At 36.2% G+C, this 14,995-nt stretch overlaps 1 protein-coding gene across 1 annotated transcript in view; it reads left to right on the forward strand.

Annotated features, from left to right (window-relative positions):
* Window positions 1–3,604: 3,604 nt before the first annotated feature.
* The window catches only part of LOC129227979 (rhotekin-2-like), a 33,712-nt gene continuing 22,321 nt past the window's right edge, over window positions 3,605–14,995 (forward strand). The window contains exons 1-2 of the mRNA XM_054862605.1: window positions 3,605–3,649; window positions 10,028–10,212. Of these exons, the coding sequence (XP_054718580.1) occupies window positions 3,605–3,649; window positions 10,028–10,212 (230 nt within the window). The remainder of the gene's footprint in view (window positions 3,650–10,027; window positions 10,213–14,995) is intronic.

Genomic DNA, 14,995 nt, shown 5'->3' on the forward strand with positions numbered 1-14,995 from the left:
GTTTTAAAGGTTTCTTAAAATAGCTTACTCAAACTTTGAGGTGATATAAAGACATAAATACTATTTTATTAGATTATTTTCCCCATATTTAGGATTCCAAAACAATCTTTTTTTTTTTTTTTTGGTATTAGAAGTCGTTTATTGTAAATATCCATTTTTTTGGCTCACCCTAATGTTCAATAACTGTTGCTTTTACTCCAGTAGTGCTTGTTCTTCACCAATTACACATGTACAGGCAATATGATGACGTTATAATACGGGAATAATCATGTTTGAGGTTTTTATACCACAAAAATATTAATTTTCAAGTGAAGTCGATGTTCATGCTCACTGTAAAAAAATTCCGAAACGTTACCGAGTATTTCCGTGTAACGTTGTGGAATTTCAATGGTTTTTATCGACTTCCTGGAAAAAGCAAGTATCACTACCAAAGAGTTTCCTGAATTGCTACAAGTCGCACGAATGCAAACTTAACATTGTTGTGAAAAATATTTTTAGCTCCCAGTTTAAAGATTAACCAAGCGTATTTATAAAGTGTTTCAGTTGTAGCGCGATCGCGGCTCGTCCAGGCTGATAACGGCGCCCAAAGGGCGCAAATTTGACTAGGACTACGTAGCTCTGCTAGAATTGCAGGCATATGTGAAATTTACTTGTAGTTCTGTCTCAGCTGTGGCCATGTTTTGTAATACTGCTTTTGGAGTTTTTCTGGGAACGCAGAAAGGTTACTCTAAAATTCCAGAGACACGACTGGCTTTAAACGGGAAGATTTCTGAATATTTCAGGAAGCTTTCAGGATAATTTCAGGAAGGTTACTAAATTTTAGCAGAAAACGTTCCTGGTTTTTATAATTTATATTGCTGGAAGAAATTGGGCACATCAGCTGCCCATCATTTTCCAGGAACATTTCTGAATCGTTTTTACAGTGCTCCTTTTTATGCATCATGCCTTCGACAGTAGTACATATTCATCTACCGTTGTTTTTGCTGCAGCAATGCATATTTTGCTACGAAAACACATTTAAAGGTTACGCATTTAGTGACTCCTGAATGTCTTTGAAAGCTGCAAGTCAAAATTTTGGGTCAAGAGGACATGAAAGGAGACAAAATCACATGTTAAGGTTCTATTCTGTTCAGCATTTTCACATAGTTGATAATATAATGTTGCTTTATTTCTATTTCTTTAATTTTATTTCATTTATTATAATTATTTGGCCGTCTTTACGGCTTTGAGAGCTTCCTAATGAAAATTTTGGAGCAAAACAGCCATGAACGAAGGGAACTCGCATGCTACGGTTACTGTTTTGTTCAGCATTTACATTTTGTTTAAACAATATAATTTTTGGTGACCTTTATGCTTTGAAATCTGCTGCATAATCAAAACTTCACAGCAAAACAGAAAGAGTCACAGATCAACAGAGAGTTAGTTACTTGTTAAAGTTTATGCTCTGTCCAGCATTCCCATGCAGAATACAATGATGTTGCTTATGGTGACCTTTATGACTTTGAAAGCAACAAAATGAAAATTGCGAGGCAAAACAGGCATTGATAGAGAGAAAGTTGTTAAATTTACTTTTCGGTCCAATAGCCATGTTTAGTTAACAAAGTAAAGTTGTTTTTGAGTCCTTTAAAAACGAAAAATTCGCTGCAAAACTGACATGGGTGAAGTGAAAGTCACATGTCACAGAAACATCCGTAGGCGAATTTCCACATGTGGGGCACTTTTTTTCTGAATAGAAACTATCTTCAACCAATGGCGACCGACGTCGCTCGCCGCCACCTCCAGAATACTAATCGCCGTGACACCTGTGCACCCATCTATTGACCCTGAACACGCCACAAGGTCATATCTGAGGCTCTGGTCGTCGTTGCGTGAAAATCGTGTCTTTACTCCCTTTTGGCGAGCGAAAACAATGGATGGATGAAATGTGGAGCACGGCAGTCACGAATCAGGTGGGAAAAGTGATGCGAAACGTGCTGCTTGTTGTGTTTGGAGCAAGCGTCCCGTCTTTTTAGCCGATGATGAGGAGGACCTGGGAGCTTGCTTCTGTGGTAAGGGCTGTTCAGATTTTTTTTAAAGGTGATTTAAGGACATCTTGAGATCTTAAGAGGAAATGGTGGAATGATTAACTAAATGAGGATGATGAGGAGGATCTGAGAGAAGGGTTCTTCTGTGGAAGGGTTGTTCAGATCTTTTTAAGGGTGATTTAAGAATATCTTGAGATCTTAAGAGAAAATCATGATTAACTAATTGAGGATGATGAGGAGGACCTAGGAGCTTGCTTCTGTGGTAAGAGTTGTTCAGATTTTTTTACGGGTGATTTAGAAATATCTTAAGATTTTCAGATGAAATGGTGATTAACTGATTGAGGATGAAGAGGAGGATCCGAGAGTTTGCTTCTGTGGTAAGAGTTTTTCAGTTTTTTTTTTTTTTTAATTTATTTAAGGGTAATTTAGGGACATACCCAGAACCTAAGAGAAAAAGGGGATTAACTGATCGGGGATGATGAAGAGGACTAGAGTACTTGCTTCTGTGATAAGAGTTGTTCAGGTTTTTAAAAGACATCTCGATATCGTGAGGGAAAATTCTGATTAACTACGTACTTGAGAATGATGAATACAGTACTTAGATGCTTGCTTCTGAAGTAAAAGTTGTTCAGTTATTTTATTATTTTTTTTTATTTCTTGAGGTTAATTTAGGGAAATCTCGATCTCTTTAGGGAAAATGCTGATTAACTAGTAGTTGAGAATGAGAAGGATGACGTGGGAGTTTGTTTCAGTGGTAAGAGTTGTTCAGTTTTTTAAAGGTAGTTTAGGTCTGCTTGAGATCCTTAGAGAAAATGGTGATTATCTCGTTGACTTTGATTAAGAGGACCTGGCAGCTTGCTTCTGTGGTAGGAGTTGTTCATTTTTTAAAAGGTAATTTAAGGACATTTTGAGATGTTAAGAGAAAATGATGGTTAACTAGTAGCAGGATGAGAAGAACTTGGATACTTACTTCTGCAGTAAGAGTTGTTCACGTTTTAAAGAGACATCTAGATATCGTAAGGGAAAATGCTAATTAACTAGTTGAAGATTATGAGGATGACCTGGGATCTTGCTTCTGTGGTAATTGTTCAGTTTTTTTTAAAGGTTATTCAGCAACATCTTGAGATATTAAGGGAAAATTGTGAGTACTTAGTTCAGGACGATGAGGAGAATTTACATACATGCTTTTGTGGTAAGAGTTGTTCAGGTTTTTAAAGGACATCTAGATATCTTAAGGGAAAATACTGATTAACTAGTTGGGGATGATGTGGAGAACATGAGTGCTTGCGTCTGTCGTAAGAGTTTTTCAAGTTTTTTAAGGACATCTTGATATTTTTAGGGAAAATACCAGTTAACTAGTTGAGGATGATGAAGAGTACCTGAGAGCTTGCTTCTTCAGTAAGAGTTGTTCAAGTTTTTTAAAGGACATCTATTTAAATATCTTAGAGGGAAATGCTAATTATCTAGTTGAGGATGATGAAGAGGACTAGTGTGCTTGCTTCTGTGGTAAGAGTTGTTCAGGTTTTTTAAGGAACATCTCGATATCTAAAGGGAAAATGCTGATTAGCTAGGTGAGGACGATGAGGAGGACCTGGGAGCTTGCATCTGTTGTAACAGTCGTTCAGGTTATTTTTAAGGGTAATTTAGTGTCAACTTGAGATCTTTTCAGAAAATAGTGATTAACTAGTTGAAGATGATGAGGATGGCTTGGGAACTTGCTTGCTTTTGTGCCAAGAGTTGTTCAGGTTTTTAAGGACAGTCTCGATATTTTAAGGAAAACTGCTGATTTATTAGTTGGGGATACAGTTATTTTTTCTGAAATATTTAAATATTTATTCGTAAAAAAAATGTGAGAAAATGTTTTTCTATCACAAAATGTTTCTTCAACGTTATGACAGAATTACAGAATTGAACAAATCATGAAACAGTTCATTTCCTATCTAGTTGTTACTGGTAGTAATGATAAATTTAGTGTAAAAAAATATGTTTTTTTTTTTTTTTTTTAATTCAGCGTCTAATGTTCCACCTGAATTGGAAATTTCCTTCTTGTATCTCACGGTCAAAATCAGAGTCTTGTTTCGGTGGTCCCCAAACACATTTCTCGTTAAATCTAAATTATCAATAAAATTTTTTTATTCTCGTGTACATCTATTGATTTTTGTTTCAATAGATTATTTAAATGAGAGGGTGCTGCTTTAAGGCATAAAAAAATTAAGGTGCTGCAAATACATAAATTGACATGAAGGAAAGAAATCTGATCTGTACAGTAACTTCATCCTAGTTTAACATTCGATGTATTTTTAACAACTCAAAAGAATAGATCCGTGTACTCATATTTGAGTAGTAAAAGGAACTCAATTTCTTAAATTCATATTTTTTGTCAGTTAAAGACAGCAGAATAATAGAGTTCGGCATTTTCAAATTTCAAGAATTTTGATGCTTTTGCTGGTGTCAGGTATTCAAAATATGAAGAAAACGCTGTATTGTTTTGTAAGAAAAAACATTTGGAATAACTGCAATAAAAATAAATTCTGAAGATAAAACAGAGTTTGTAGAATTCTTCAAAAATAATGATTTTATTTTTCAAGGGAAATGGAAAAGTTAATAAATGAATATAAAAATTAAAACAGTAATAATAATTTTGTCATTAAACGCAATATAATAAAAATATTTTTTTTATTTTTTTTTGGAATAGTTTTGAAAAATTACAGAGGGTGTTTGAACCTAAAATACATACTCCTTAAATACGGCTCTGTACGTCTCCAGCCCATTGTTTCATATATTATAATTTCCAAATGCAACATATTTTGCATAGAAATGCACGAGTAAGTTCACTATTCGGTAAAATGGATTACAAATATGGAAGCATCGAAAACTTATAGAAATAGTTTTAAATAAAAAATAAATTATTCATCAGCACTATTATGAGGTATATTTGTGTGCTGTAAATATATTTTCATTTTATTTATCACTATATTACTTATAAAACTAGATATTCTGCCAGATAACTGCAGCACCCGGCTACTGCTTAGCAAGGCCCGATTAATGTATTAGATGGCCCTAGGCCAAACGCTTTTTTGGGGGCCCCTAAATAGTTAAACCTTACAGTTTTAACCATGGCATAAAAACAATTTTGGCCATTTGGGGGCCCCTAAAGATCGGGGGCCCTAGGCCATGGCCTAGTTGGCCTATTCAGTAATCAGGCCCTGCTGCTTAGTACTAGGCACATTGGCCTGACAGGTCAGATAATATTCTCTATGTTTCCAAAGAGCCCTAATCCCTAAAAACTGTGATGGAATTCACCAAATGTGTCATATATATTGTCACTTAAAGAGAAAAGTAAGACTTTTCACAACAAAGAGGAAAGTCTCGAAATTGCAGACGAATAATAACTCGTCAGAGAAAACTCATACCAAACGGCTAGCTGAAACTTACAATATAACCCTTAGTTCCTTAGTTAGTAAATTTTACTGGTTGCTATATTTGACAGTAGAGATCCTGTATACGGAGAGATTGGACAACTTCGGAACGGCGGCCATCTTATGTCCAAAGATGCTCACTGCCCGTAGACCGTAATGCATCTTCTACCTCAAATATCAGTACATTGTATCGAAAAAATTATAAGCTAGTTATGATATCATGAAAAGAAATGTGCAGATCACAAACATCGGTTTGTTTTCTATCTTTATGAACAAGTTTTTGAGAAAGAATTTTTTATTTGTTTGCGCTATGACGATACGAAACGATTGGCGCTGGATTGCCAGACTTGGAACTCACTCCGTTTAATAAAAGTACGAGGAGAAGAAAAATCAGTCTATTGTTTGAAGATTTCATGCCCGATATTGATATTACGTGGAAAAGCTAGAAATTCACACAGCGCAGCATTTCGAGCTGACAACATTTGGACTTAACATGGCGGACAGCGGCGCGCCGTTGTCCAATCTCTCCGTATTCAGGATCTCTACTTGACAGTAGAGCAGCGGTTCCCAACTGCGTGAGGTACAAAGGGGGTTTTCGAAAATTATTTTGTAATGGCGGAAATTTAACATCTTGTGTGAGATAAAAACCAAAGTTCAAAAATTCTTTTGTTCATCATTTGTTCATTTGTCTCAGGTACATTCGATGCTATTTGTATGAAAATGCTAGCTTATTTGCTGACACATGACACAATTTACATCTTAAGAATTAAGTCTGTCATTATAACCAGCGAGTTTTACTGCTCGGCAAATGAAGCCATGCCAAAAAAGTTCCACTTTTGAATACAATTTATTCTGATAAAAGAATATGAATGCTTTGGTTTTCTCAGTAGCTCAAGAAAAATTAAACTTGAATCGATTAGTGCAGAAAGGGCATAAGTCACATTTTTTTTCAAAATTGAGTTATATGTGGTTTTCCCATATTTATATGTAGAGGTACCGACTGGTGTAGCAGGGAAGATAATCTTTGTACAACAAAACACTTTATTTCGGGGCCAAATTTTTCGTTTAGTGCAGAAAGGGCATAAGTCCCGAACTTATGCCCTTTCTGCACTAAACGCGAAGGAAGAAATCGTAAGTCGCAATGACAAGATCATAGTAGAACTAGATTTTTTGGCGTAATGAAGTAAAAACAAATAACTCCATTGATGTAGCATTATTTCAGTAATGGTAACTTCGTCAGTTTGGGGGTTGGGGGGATTCGAAATCGCGGAATCGGAATGAAATTCGCTAATTTCTCAGGGGTTTTATTAACATCACTCTAGGAACTGCGAAAAAAATTGGATGCTTTCAGTGTGATATACGCTAGTCAAAATAAGAACAACACTGCAGGAGACTTCTTCTAGAAATAGCACTAAAGAAATTTAGCAAGATTGCGGATGACTTTCCTCTGAGAAGTTTTTGTAGAATTTAGTTCATTTCTGAATGAAATAACCACTTTTTATTGATTCCTGAAAAGTTGCATTGATTGGACTTATAACCTTTCTGAAATAATCGATTCACTTGATGTAGATATTACATGGACCATATGCAAGCACCTTAAACATCTTTAGTTAATTTTCGAGGCTTAGTTTCTCTACCATTTGAGTGCGACGAAGATATTTCGCCCTTCCTTATTATACGTTGAAGTGCGGTCGCCCTACTATTTATTACTATAATATTCACACTTACTAGAAAAAATAAATTGCTTAAGAAACTTTTCCTGTGGGAAGCTAGCGGCAGCGTGAGATACGCAGTCAAAAAAATCAACGGAGCTAAATTATGCAACTTAATTTGCGCTGTATGAAAAAAAAAAAAAGGATTCATAGAATTTATGCATAAAATTTCACTTTGTAAGAAGTGAGCATAAAAATATTTGTTTTTGGAAAAACCAAAAGAAAAAAAAAATCTGAAATTTTGAATTCAAATTATGTTTTTTGCAATCACGAGTTGCGACAGGGCCCTACTCATTGGGGGCTATTGTTTCTAGAAACAGCTCCTGTCCCCCCAAGCCTACCCCTCCTCCTGGGCGGTTACGTGTGTATAGTTGTGTGTGTGTGTGTGTGTGTGTGTGTGTGTGTGCAGGCGTATGTGTATGTGTAGGCGTGCGTGCGTGCATGTGTAGGCTTGTGTGAGTGCGTAGACCTGTGTGTATGCACGTAGGCGTGTGTGTATGTGTTATGTATGTGAAGTGGCTTGTGTGTTTGAGCGTGTGTGTGTAAAGGCTTGTGTGTGTGTGTGTGTGTAAAGGCTTGTGTGTGTGTGTGTGTGTGTGTGTAGGACATGGACGCCATCGACCAGGAGAAACGGATTCCAGGAGGCAGTGCTCGGAGCCGCGCCGACGGGTGGGCAGTGGTGCTGGTGTCCCTGGTCCAAGCTCAAAAAGGAACCACAACATCAAGGACGGTCAAATGAAAGCAATAAGCAATCGTGAATGCTCAATTCCGCTCTTTTAGTATACCAACGAGAAATTTCATCAGTACTTTTAACGATTAATGTACGCACTATAACCGTTATCCAAGAGTTGGATTCGTAGTCCTTTTGAAGACAACATAGATTTAGAGACCTTTCTAATATTACTGGAAGAAAAATATCATTAAGTTAAACTGGCAGTAGTAGTAATTTTAGTGGAAAACGTTCCTGTTTTTGCAAGATATGTTACTGGCAGAAGTTGGGGCGCATTATCTGCCCATTATTTTTAAGGAACGTTTGTGAAATGTTTTACAGTGTGTGGTATTCAAACGTACCAAAGTTATGTGCAAATCAGTAAAAAAAAAATGGTAGTTACAAATTTATCATGAAAATATAACTATCCATTCTAATGTGAGCATCTCTAACGAGAGTGTTCTCAGCTTGACCTCATTTTTTAGGACTTCAATTACTAGAGATATTAATTTAAAACTACAAAAATTGGCGCATTTTCGCGATTTTGGTAGTGAAAACTTATTCACTTATTTAAAATATTAGTACCAAAAGAGAGAGAATTTTCTGCAGCAGATGGAATTCGTTCGGAACTTCCAAGTCGTATTGAACTGAATTATGTAACATTTTTTCTAAATTTCAAATACAGTTCTAGGTCTTCATTCTCGCGATTTGTTACGATTTCATTGATGAATTGGAGAAAGCTCACTTAATATTTGTTAACAAACAAAATACTTGAAATTTGTTTCAGTATACTTGACGCCGGTTAATTGAATCAGGAGTTAGTTGAATCAACCGTTTTAATGAATCAAATCGTCAGAAACAGAAAAAAATCCATCTTTATTGAATTACTAGCCGCTTTATGGAATCAAAACTGTTTAGAACAAACGTGATTCATATAAGCGGCGGCCACTGTATGTAAAATCAAGGAATTGGAATGAGTTTTGAGTTTTCTCTCTTAATTCTGCTTTTGGGACTTAGTAAATGAGATTTTTTTTTCTTTTCCCGTATTTCTCTACCACTTCCTTATATATAAAATAACCAATGATCGAGTTACGCTCCTGACGTCATCAACAATGAAACTCGCGCCACGGCATGATAATTTGATTATATGTTTTGGTAATGTTTGACATGCAGGGGAAGGCTTTATTGTCACAAGTTTGAACCGGTAACTTAACTGTTTACCGATAACTTTACCGGTATCTGGATCCGGTAACTCAACTGTTTTACTGGCAAGACTCATTTCAGGGGAATGAAGAAACGAAAAAGCGGTCAAAAATGAACGCTCGTTTAGGGTTAATCCACTGAAGTTAGGGTTAAAATTTCAACTATCAAAATATCACCAAACAGGCAACTGTTTCGTTCAAATGTAGAAGCAATTTTCGCCCGTCATATCTTGACGGACGATTTTCTACTTATCTAAAAAAGTTGTTTTTTTTTTTTAAATATGTCTTCAGACCCGCGAAGTTTATTTTTATAGTAGTTGGGGCAGATGGAGTCAGGCCCGGTTCCAGAAGTAGGCAACCTAGGCGGCAGATTTTAGGGGCGGTAAATTTCGAAATTAAAACATTTTTTTAAAGTATGAAAATCTGTTTCAGCGCCATAAGATTCACTGCTTCAATGCTAAAAAAAATAATTTAGAGTGTGTACCAGTGCTTGGATATGCATAACATAGTTCGGGATTTAACTAGAAATTCAATTTAATTTTAGAGGCGGCATATTAATTGATTTAAGTCTTTTGAAAATATTAATATATGTTTCAATGCACTAGTTTAATGTTAAATAATAATAATAATAATCATCATCTAAAGTGTGTACCAGTGTTTGGGTATGTAAAACTCAGTTTGGAATTTAACAAGAAACTTGCTTTAATTTTAAGCACTTTGCTGTCATTTTTATTTTATTGATATATTATTATTTTATATTATTATTATAATGATCATTATTATTCAATGGGGGAGGCGGCACTTGTTAATATCGCCTAGGACGGCAGAACTAGTAGAGCCGGCCATGGTCGGAGTCGTTTTTATTATTATTATTATTTCAAAAATAACTTGAACTTTAACATTAGTTCTTGTTCTGTCTTCCACCCGTGCTTTTGTAACTGGAGTTTTCTCTTTGACCCAGGAGTACGATCTGGAGCAACGCATCGAGCTTGAGCTGCGCATGCAGGAGGGCACGCAGAAGCTGCTGTCCGCCTGCCGCTATCAGCTGCAGTCGCTGGAAGCCGTCAAGTCGCTTCTCACTTCCGACGAGAGGATACGGGCCTGCGCGGGAGAGTTGCAGAGAAGGAAAGCTCTCGCCAACAAGAAGTAAGTCGCTTCTTGTCCGCGTGTTTGTGTTCAACTCCTTAATTATCATTGTTTTTTTCTTGAGAGATGACAAATTGCTATTTGTCCTTGCACCGTGTTTGAGGAGACTTCCATATTTCACACTTAAATGACGAGAAGAACCAGTCCAGCTCGATTTTTTAAATATTTACTAGGAGAGATTGATTTTCGTCGCCATGGTTACAAATCGTCTGCTTTCATTCAGGGCTCAACTCAAGCGGATTTTACATTGAGAAACTTTTTTTTTGGGGGGGGGGGAATTGCTTTTGTTTTCAGCAAAAACACTTATATAGATGAACTGAAATAGCAAAATTTCATCTATTTACAAAATTCCCAGACTACTAATTTAAGATTGACAAGAAAAATAAAAATACCATAATACCAAAAATAAAAATACCATACACTGTAAGGATCTTTCAATCATTCCATTAGATCTTAGACACCTAGGAGACGATGTGAAAAGCTAAATATCATATGATTTCAAAAAAGATAAATATGATTGGCTGTCATAAGGTGGGCCTTTGTCTTAATATATTTTCTGCAGAATCCACGCGTACGAAATATTTGCTTAGGTGCGCTGATCATTATTAATGTAGCTGTTTTCATGTAAAGTCTTTTCAACTCCACAAATTTTGAATGGTAACCTATTACTTGTTCGGTAAACTGTATTATACACGATTTGGCAAAATTCATCAGTGAACAAAAGTTGGACTTCTATTCGGCAAAATTATCATCATTCGACGAAGTTTGGAGTTGCATTCGACCAATTCATCATCTTTCGGCGAAATTTGGAGTTGCATTCGGCTAAATTATCATCATTCGGAACAATTTGGAGCTCCGATTGGCAAATTGAGAATTTCTCCCCTCCACCCATATAAAATCGGGGGGCCCCTGGAAGTAGACGTAGCAAGTGCCAAGCCCGAGTTTGAAACATTGACGGGTAATCTAACAATTACCGTGATTGATATTTTTCTGATAGAACGAGTATCAAAGTTGAATAATTAAATGAAAGCTTATCACTTTCGAGATTAGTTAATTGAATGAAACCTAACAATTATTGAAATTGAATGTGACTTTAAAATGCAGTACAGTGTACTCCCGCTACAACGCGATTTGACAAACGCGAAATGGCTTTAACGCGATTTTTTCACCAGTAAATAATTTTAGACCTAACGCGAATTCCTCGTCCGCAGCACGAAAATTTTCGGAAGGGATTCGCTGTGTGAAAGTATCGACTTTGTTATTGTCTACCAAAATATTTTTTTTCTTGAATGGACCTTCATCCCTTCAGCATCAATGGCAGCGGAAATTCCCACACCGTTCTAGTCTGAGCACAGCTATGTTTGTGAATATACATATGACTACTCCGCATTTACCATATTTTTTTTTCATTCTAATGCGAAAGTTGATGAAATATAATGCTACTTAAGATCATTGTTCCATCTAAAGTTTGTAAAGACAGAAAGAAAAAGATAAACTTTCTGACAATTAAACAAACGCTAAAGGTTCTCTATGTGCTACAACTAAAAAATGCGTCGAACGTTGCACGATAATTAGGTGTGAGTGAATTGTCCATATGTACAATTAAAAGTCAAAAAAAGGAAATCCGTAAAAGTTTGCGGAGTGGTGTCTAAGCAAAATGCAGAAATTATGAAAATTAAAGCTGCTTTTGTATTGAGAATTAAAAGAATCTAGGAAGAGAGGTGTTACCATAGACGGAAACGTAATTAAAGAACTAGCGAAGCAACTGTATTTAAAAATTTATTAGAATAACGATTTGATCATGCAGCATAAATCCATCAACATCTTAATTTTTTTTTTTTTTTCAAGTTACAAATATCATTACTGGGTCTACTGCACAGTATTGTTATAGAACATTTTATTGTTACTAAATACTCTACGTACCGTACTGGTTTATTTTATGTCTCTCTTTCCTGCTGATCACTGATTTTGTGCATCATAACAGTATTTTATGTTGATTAAAACAGCTGTTTAAAAAATACAAATAAAAATTCAGTTCTTTATGTAAGAAACAGTAATGTATAATTGAAGAATAGTTTAAAACAGTTTGAAATTGTGATAACAGGTGTCTAAAATAATTAGGCATAATTCCAAAAAAATCTACGCAAACCCTTTTCCATAACGCAAAATTCCGACTCACGCGAGGAGCCTTGGAAAATCCTCGCGCGGGACTCGCGTTATTAGTCGCATCATTCGCGTTAGTCGGGATTTCATTCTACTTTGAGCGGGAGAAAGTGAGTTAGCAGTGCTGCCATCTTCTGTCAGGTGCGTTGACTAATAGACTATCTCTCTTCTCATTTTTTCACAGTTCACCAGAAGCCTCGGAAGAGGACAAAATGCTTTAGGTCAGTGATGTCCAACGTTTTTTGCCGGAGGGCTACACCTCATATTATTTAAAGTTATTCTCGCAGGCGAGAACACATGTAAAATCCCGACATGTTTCATTATTTTCTGCACAAAATGGGAAAATGTAAAACATAGAAGAAAATTGCAAACCAATAATTATTGCTATCATTACTTGACGCTTATTTTTTTAATGCATGTTTTTCGGAAACCAATTTCTGACTATTTGGCTCCAAATGTGTGACATTGTCCCTTCTCGTGTTTTTCGATTTTTAACATTAAACAAAACAAAGGACCACACGGATCCGCTTCGTGGCCCGGATGTGGTCCGCGGGCCGTAGATTGGGAGTGGTTAAGCATGCCCAAAGCGAGTACTCTGTCCAAAAAAGGTATTTGCACCCTAAAACACTGTTAAGAATCTTTACCTGTCAACTAATTACAGGCAGCAACCACAGTTTCTAAGCGTACCCATTTATAAGGCAAGACCCTAGCAAAGTTTTCTGCTATTTTCATTAAAAATTTTCGACTTTCTTTAATTCTGATTACTCTAAAATGGTTTATAGTATGTCCTCGTTGGTTTTAAGTATTAATTTTGTGACATTTATGAAAATTATTTAAGAAGTGTTTTTGGGTTTTGCGACTTAGACTTAGACTTGAGGTCATAGTTGGATGTAATGAATGTATGTGCTTGGGCAAAGCAGTTGGGCTTATATTTGTGTAAATTATCAGTGCAGTTTGTTTTGTAAGCGGTCAGTAAATGCAAATGAAAAACGCCTCTGGTGTCGTGAGATTTCGATTACTTGTCGCCAAGTCTTACTGACACAAATTTTGCACCTCTAATTGGGCCTGCTCAACCAGTCGCTAATCAAACTGTTAAAAGATGCTTAAATAAAAAAAAAACTGATTTTTATTTTTAATTTAGGAATACAGTGAAACCTCCCAATACAGTCAAGGGACTAGAAGTTTTGTCCGTTATTGGGAGGTGTCCGCTATTAGGAGGAACTACTTAATTTACCTTTTTCAAAATGGGCTGTTGTTCCCTTTTTAGAACACAATCGAAACAATTGCGAAAGGTTTACTACATTTTACGTCAAGTGTAATTAATCTGTTTTTTCTTAACAAAGGTATACTGACAGCACACATTTGTCTTAAAAAGCATTTAATCAATTAAAGTAAACAGTTAAAACAGTTTGACATCTCTTTTTTGCATTACCAACGGCGGCGATTTGGCGGAGCAACCCCCCCCCCCCACACACACACTTTTTATGGTTAATTTATTTATCTCGAGTATCACTATTGCATGATGTATGATTGACAGTTGGCAATATGACCTTGAATATGGGCAAATCTTTTTCATATCTAAAAATTAAACAACCCAACGAAACCACGGCGCCATAAAGCCGACTACTACCGGCGCCGGTCTGCTCAATTGCATCTCCTGAGAGCCCCAGTTAGAAAAAGCGCCCAATTTCCTCTTTTTTATCGAAACTTTTGAATAGTTATTGTGTATAAAATTCATTAAAATCTTAAGAAAAACGTACGTTAATTGTTAGACTGACATTAGTTTTCACTTATTTGCTTTAATACTCTCAAAACTAGCCGTTACAAAATTATGACTTTTATTTTCTTTTTCATTTTTTGCTGCCCGCAAAAAGTACCATCCCTTTTAGTTCTTTTTTTTCTGCCCCCAACTTTTAAGCCCCAATCGCTGCCTCTGCCCATTACCACCCTTTTAATTCCAAGAAACAGTGATAAGGAAATGACGGGGGGGGGGGGGGATATCAGTTGTGGAGAATGAAAAGCTTTGTAATGCAAGCAGTTACTAAGATATTCTGTGAAAAGAAAAAAAAAGCCCGAAAGTGCTACGATCGCAAGGGAAATTTTTTGTGAAGTAACTGTCCGTTATTCGGAGTGTCCGTTATTCAGAGTGAATTACATGTAATGGCCTATATTGAGGGACTGGGACTTGCAAAAATGTCCGTTAATTAGAGGTGTCCGTTATTCGGGAGTGTCCGTTAAGGGAGGTTTCACTGTATTTGCTAAGCAGAACAACCCTATGGATTTATGAACACAAAATGTTGATTTTGATGGTGTTACTGTATTTTGTCAAAATGTCAATCAAGTCAGCTGTTGTTACGGATTTCTTGGTTGGATCACTGTAAAAACGATTCAGGAACGTTCCTGGAAAATAATAGGCAGCTGATGTGCCCAATTTCTTCCAGTAACTTATCTTGGAAAAACCAGGAACGTTTTCCGCTAAAAGTCAGTAACCTTTCTGAAATTAACCTTGAAACTTTCTGAAGAAGTGTGAAATCTCCCCTATTAAAGCCAGCCATGTTTCTAGAACCGTCCAGAAAAATTAAGTAGACTTAGTGGTATTGATTAGAACCTTCCTGATTCG

This window comes from Uloborus diversus, chromosome 8, assembly GCF_026930045.1.
Source record: "Uloborus diversus isolate 005 chromosome 8, Udiv.v.3.1, whole genome shotgun sequence".
Lineage (NCBI taxonomy): Eukaryota > Metazoa > Arthropoda > Arachnida > Araneae > Uloboridae > Uloborus > Uloborus diversus.